The 6,636-nt window shown below is 44.0% G+C and overlaps 1 protein-coding gene across 1 annotated transcript; it reads left to right on the top strand.

Annotated features, from left to right (window-relative positions):
* The first annotated feature begins 5,418 nt into the window (after positions 1–5,418).
* LOC126067999 (ras-related protein Rab-13-like) lies at positions 5,419–6,099 on the top strand. Its single transcript, XM_049870304.1, has one exon. It carries the CDS (start codon positions 5,427–5,429, stop codon positions 6,036–6,038), a length of 612 nt encoding a protein of 203 aa, XP_049726261.1. The 5' UTR covers positions 5,419–5,426; the 3' UTR covers positions 6,039–6,099.
* Positions 6,100–6,636: the final 537 nt, after the last annotated feature.

A 6,636-nucleotide genomic window follows, 5' to 3' on the forward strand; every position in this document is an offset into this window, starting at 1 on the left:
CTCTAGAAAAAAAAAAAACATTTCAAATAAGTGGAACAAAGGAAAGTAAATCAAGGAAAAGAGATAAAGTCGGGGGGTTGGGGGTGGTGACTTTTAGATACGGCGGTCAGGAAATGCCTTTCTGATAGAGTGACATTTGAACAGAAATTTGAATGAAGGAGAAGGTTTGAGGTTATCTGGGTGAATGGAGTAGTGGTTAAGAGCTATGGCTGCTAACCAAGAAGTCGGCAGTTCAAATCCACCGGGCACGCCTTGGAAAAACTCAGTGGGGCAGTTTTACTCTGTCCTATAGGTTCTCTATGAGTTGAAACCGACTCGATGGCACTGGGCAACGGGGTGAAGAATGTTCCAGGCAGAGGAGCAGCAAGTGTAAAAGCTTGGGGCAGGATCAAGCTTAGTGGCTTAAGGACCAGACAGTGGGGTTGGGTGCCTGCAGTGCAGACAGGCACTGAGATCAGAGAGCTAGCTGGGGGCCAGGCTTGTGAGGAAGAACTTTATGGACCACTGGAGGACTTGGACTTTAACTAATGAGTAAGACAAGCCAGTTGCTGTCAAGTCAGCTCCAACCCACGGTGACCCAACGTATGTCAGAGTAGAACTGTGCTCCATAGGATTTTCAATGGGCTGATTTTTCAGAGGTAGATGACCAGACATTTCTTCCAAAGCATTTCTGGATGGACTTGAACCTCCAACCTTTCAGTTAGCAACCAAATGCGTTAACACTTTGCACGACCCTGGGACTCCTCTTTAGAGAAGGACCCTCTCTTTTGTGTGGCCGAGGAACGGGAGGGAATAGACACGTGGCTGCTGGGTGTTGTATACATGCATGGAGGAGGAATGGTAGGCATGGCTGATTGTTCCTTCACAGACTTTGAGTTACTACCATTATTTTCACTCCCTGTCTTACTTGCTTCCTCTTTGTATCTGGCATTTCCAGACCATCTCTCCTAGATTCCTTAAGGCATGCTACTTTCTCCTGAGCTGTATCTCCTTGCCCATATACTTCAAGCACTGGCTCTTTCCACGCTTCATGATTGCTTAACCTTTCTTTATCATTTGCTGTCTTATATGAAGACGTGTAGACGTGTCAAAATCTCTCGTCTGCCTTTGCTCCCCCTCAAGTTCTTTCTGTCATTATGGGTTTCTTTGAAGCTACTCACACAGAAGGGCTGGAGTCTATCAATACCTCTGCTTGCAAAGCACTATCTCATATAAAAAAGAAACAGGGAAAATACATGATATTTGAGAAAACGTTTGCTTTTCCCAGTGATCCTTTCTCCACGCCATAGAATAGGATCTTCTGAGAGTGTTACTTCCACGCTTTCTTCCACCAAGCTCACTCATTCTTTTCCTGATGAGGAAGGAATCATCTGATGGGTGGGCTCAGGAAATTAAACTGACGCATGGCTGGGCCCTTTCTTCTCTTTCTAGGATCAGCCCATCCTTAGCAGGGCTGAATTCTCTCTTCTTCTGGGGTAGGCTCTGCTGCTGCGGAAGGGAGGCTCACTAGTCAGGGTGAGTAAGTTCAACTTGGAATTCTTGGGTGATGCAAACAGTTAATGTGCTTGGCTGTTAACCGAAATGTTGGAGGTTCAAGTCCACCCAGAGGCACCTTGGAAGAAAGGGCTGGTTATCTACTTCCCCAAAATCAGCCACTGAAAACCCTATGGTGCACTATTCTACTGTCAGTTGACCGGACAGCAACTGGTAAGTTCAACTCAGGGTGAGAAATAATAGATGCCTAATTCTGATTACAGGCCAAGCTGCATTCCTTAATCTAGGTTTATAGAAGTAAAAATTAAAAAAAATTATATATCTCTAACTGCTGTATTTATGTCACAATTGATTCAGAAACCAAGGTGGAAAAAGACATAAATGATTATCACCCCTTAAACACAATGCTGTGAATGTCTACCGAATTATTTTAAACTTGTTATTAACATGTTTTCATTACAGTATTTTGTGGTAGTTAAAGGAAATTTGAAAGTAGAAAATAGAATTGTTGTTGTTGTCGTTAGATGCTGTCAAGTTGGTTCTGACTCAAAGCAACCCTACGTACAACAGAACGAAAATAGAATACAAACCAGAACCCACTGCCATCGAGTCGATTCCGACTCAAGGTGAAAATAGAATATCACCATCTAAACACAATTCCTTTTAACATTTTGCACTACTTCCTTCCAGGCTTTTTTCTACTCATTCCCTTGAAGAATTCTGATAGGGCTGTACAACACATTTTAGTAAGCCATAAATAATATATAGAAACTGGAACTCATTATATGCACATGTAGCCTGAAACATGTAACTTGAAAATAGAAAAAGAAAGTCACCGCCCAAGCCCAACTCCTTTTAACATTTCAGTGTAATTTCCTTCCAGCTGCTTTTCTATTCTTATCCTTGAATTCCTAACTTAACTTTATAACACATTTCAGCGAATCTTAGAATATTTTTGGAAATTGGCATTTATTTAAATTCACACATAACTTTTGTTGTTGGTTGATTTGTCTTATTTTATTTTCCTAATGTGCCCTGTTGTCTTTTGGAAGAAAACCAACAATGGTGTCTGGTAGTTATTGAACAGTCGCTGGTGGTTCTTTGTTGAAAAACACTTGGAGTAGACACTGGATGATGTCATCCTGACCGTGGGGGTCCAGGCCTAGGACCCTCCAGTCAAGTCATAATTAACATCCAGGCAGTGCACCAACTCATTCAGTATATCTGGGGTATATTTAACCTCATCCTTTTTTTTTTTCCCAAGTGGAATGGGATTATGTATTTCCCTCTGGAATGGTGGTAGGATGGGAAGAGAATTCCAAGTCTCCTTAGAACCCTGGCCAATAGAAGAGAAGTGTCAATACCAGGCAGAGATGATGGCACCAAGGCCTTACCAGGGAGGCTGCTCTGGGGCTTCTGGATAAGAACACTTTCTGACACTGAAGACCAGGGAATGTTGAATAGAGCAGGGGAAGGAGCTCCAGTTGGATGAGAGGGGAACTTCAGGTTTTTGAATCAGGAGTTGGGTGTGAATCTAAGTTCAGGGTAGAAATGATAAGGGATTGGTCACAGGATCCAGTGAAAGCACTAAAAAGGGATCGGACCTGGTTTACTCCAGCTTTAGGAACCTCTAGCATGTTCTACGGTGCCTCATGGTGCCTGTGGTTTGGGTCCCTTGACAATCTGTGGAGAGGTTGATTTGGGAATGTGTACCTGGTCCCCCCTCCAGGGTGCTGCCCTCAAAGATGTCCCACAGCTGATACTAGATGCACTTCCTTTCCGGGATAAAAATCACCTCAGTCTTTAGTGAAGCAGTAATTAATATGCTGCAGCTAGTCAGGTGGACTGACAGCAGGACTGGGCAAAGCACAACAGCAACTCCATGGCTGAAGGAGAAACCTCACGTTTTTTGAAGGTGATTGAGTTTTAAATAATGAAACAGCCACTGAAAAGAAAGTTCCCCATCATAGCATGTTTATGGTAAGAACTGCACATTCCATTGAAAACGTCTGTGTTGGCTAAAATAAGAAGTACATTTCCAGGGTCCTTCCTGTAATCTCAAGAATAGCCTTAAAACTTTTAAAGGTATGGAGAAAGCACAGGGTCAGACATGGTATCCAGACACTCCAAGATGATCTCAATTATTCTCATTTTCTAATGTTCGTGTCCTTGTGTTATCCCTTCCTACATTGAACAGGGATGACCTGTGTTACTAGCAGGATATGGAGAACTAATGAGTGTGACTTCTGAGGCCAGGTAATAAAAGCCATTGGGGCTTTTGCCTTGCTCTCCTGAGTTGCTTATTCTGGAGGAAGCCACTTGTCATGTCATGATGACACTTAACCCTGATGGGGGGTTCCATGTGGCAGGGAACTGAGGCTCCTGATAGCAATATGACCAGCCTGCTTGCCATCTTGGAAATGGATCTTCCAGCCCCAGTCAAGCCTTTAGATGACCACAGCCTCAGCTGACATCTTGACTATAAACTCATGAGGGACTTCATTCAGCTAAGCTGCTCCTGAATTCCTGACCTGCAGAAACTGCGTGAGATAACAAGCGTTTATTGTTTTTTTCAGCCGCTAACTTTTGGAGTATTAGATATGTATTACTTATGTAGCAATACATAACTAATATGTTGTTGTTGTTTGCCATCAGGTCAATTTCAACTAATAGCAACCCTATAGGACAGAGTAGAACTATCCCATAGAGTTTCCTAGTCTATAATCTTTATGGGAGCAGATCACCAGGTCTTTTATCCCATGGAGCCACTGGTGGGTTGAAACAACAGACTTTTCAGTTAGCTGACTAGAGCTTAACCATTACACTACCAGGATTCCTTAGATAACTAATACACAAGGCATAACTTCTCTATCGGCACTGACTAACATGCAACAGACATTATAGGGCATAGCTACCGCCAGAGAACTCTTAGTACCTTATGTAAATGAGTCCCATATTAGCAGAGAGCAGTAAAACAGCTTTGGATTGTCTCATGAGGTAATTCCTCCATCTAGAATTGAGATCTCATCATTACCCATTTCTAACAACATTAGCTTTCGATTTTATTAAACATGTATTAAGATATTATTAAATATTTTGTATCCATTTGGAACTTAGTTGCAGAGTGTTTTCAAGGAGTGTATTAGAGTGCCAAAGAGGGTGGATGGATTTCTTGTTTTGACTCAGGACTTGAATTAAAAGAAGTGTGATAACTCCCAAAAGGCATAACACAAGTGATTACCATAGTTATCCCTAAAATAGCCTTGCGTATATTTCATTACTCACGAAATAGACATAAATGTTTTCAGAATTCACAAAAAAAGAAAAATGTCAAAACAAAGTGTAATGAGATAAATTTATTTTGTGAGAGCGAACCTTATGATGTTTTAAGCACTTAGTGGAGAGGGTTTCAGGAATGCCTCAAAGAGAACTGGACTTGATTTAGAATAACACTGGGCTCTTTGTGCCTCATATGCGGTGTTATCTATGACTAAGGGCAATGGGGTACAGTGGCAGAGTTCTCGCCTTCCATCGAGGAGACCCAGGTTCTATTCCAAGACAATGCACCCCAAGTACAGTCACCACTCTTCTGTCAGTGGAAGCTTCTGTGTTGTGTTGCTGAACAGGTTTCAGCAGAACTTCCAGACTAAGATAGACAAGGAAGAAAGCCTGGAAATCTGCCTCTGGAAAAAATCAACCAGTGAAAACCCTACGGATCACAACAGTCCAATCCCATTCTGCATGGGGTCACCATGAGTTGGCCTCTACTGGATGGCAGCTAAAAGAATCTACAGCTCTTTCCCGGAGCCTGGGCAGAGACGGAGGAAAACTTCTCCCTGGCCCGGGCTCTGGGGCCCATCTGTTTGCCAACCCTCCAATCCCGCCTACCGGTGCCCGGCATTTCCCCACCCCCACACACCCCAGTGTCCGCCATGACCAAACCCTATGACCACCTCTTCAAGTTGCTGCTGATCGGAGACTCGGGGGTGGGCAAGACTTGTCTGATCATTCGCTTTGCAGAGGACAACTTCAACAACACTTACATCTCCACCATCGGAATTGCCTTCAAGATCCGAACTGTAGACATAGAGGGGAAGAAGATCAAACTGCAAATCTGGGACACTGCTGGTCAAGAGCGATTCAAGATAATAACAACCGCCTATTACCGTGGAGCCATGGGTATTATCCTAGTATACGACATCACCGATGAGAAATCCTTCGAGAACATTCAGAACCGGATGAAGAGCATCAAAGAGAATGCCTCGGCTGGAGTGGAACGCCTCTTGCTGGGGAACAAGTGTGACATGGAAGGCAAGAGGAAAGTGCAGAAGGCGCAGGCCAATAAGTTGGCACGGGAACATGGAATCAGGTTTTTCGAGACAAGCGCCAAATCCAGCGTGAATGTGGATGAGGCCTTCAGTTCCCTGGCCCGGGACATCTTGCTCAAGTCCGGAGGCCGGAGATCGGGAAACAGCAACAAGCCCTCCAGCACTGACCTGAAAACATGTGACAGGAAGAACACCAACAAGTGCTCCCTGGGCTGAGGCCCTGCCTGCCTCCCCACCCTGAGCCCAGAGGCTGGACATGAGGGAGGCAGGACTGAGGGGCTGGACAGCGGAGAAACAGCTGATGGGGCTTGGAGGGGTAAATGGGTAGATGGCAGGGAGAATGAGGAGAAAATGGAGAAGAAAAAAAGGAAGGGGAGAGAAGGAAAAGAGGTAGACTAGAGAGAGAAAGAAAAACAGGGAGAAAGGAGGGAAGAATGAGGAAGTGAAAGAAGGTAAGAAGGAGGTAGGAAGAGAGGGAGGAGGGAAGGCTAGATGGCTCCAGACCAGACTGCCCTGGGTTTCCAGGGCAAACCTAAATGTAAATATATTGATTTATTCTGTTACTGAATCAGGTTTTAGGGTCTTGTGAGTGGCTGGCCCTGTACCACCCTCTGAAGGTTTGGTCCTATCCTGTCACTCTGCATGGTCTTTCTCAGTATTAAAGGCCAGTATTTGCACACACACAAAAAAAGAATCTACAAATGACTGAATAACTCAGCTGTTGAGAAATATACTGATATTAGACTATTTGTGGTATTTCTTGCCCTTTGTGATAAAAATAGGATTTCCTGTAAGGGGAATTGCTATTTCCCCT

This window comes from Elephas maximus, chromosome 26 (genome assembly GCF_024166365.1).
Source record: "Elephas maximus indicus isolate mEleMax1 chromosome 26, mEleMax1 primary haplotype, whole genome shotgun sequence".
Taxonomy (NCBI): domain Eukaryota; kingdom Metazoa; phylum Chordata; class Mammalia; order Proboscidea; family Elephantidae; genus Elephas; species Elephas maximus.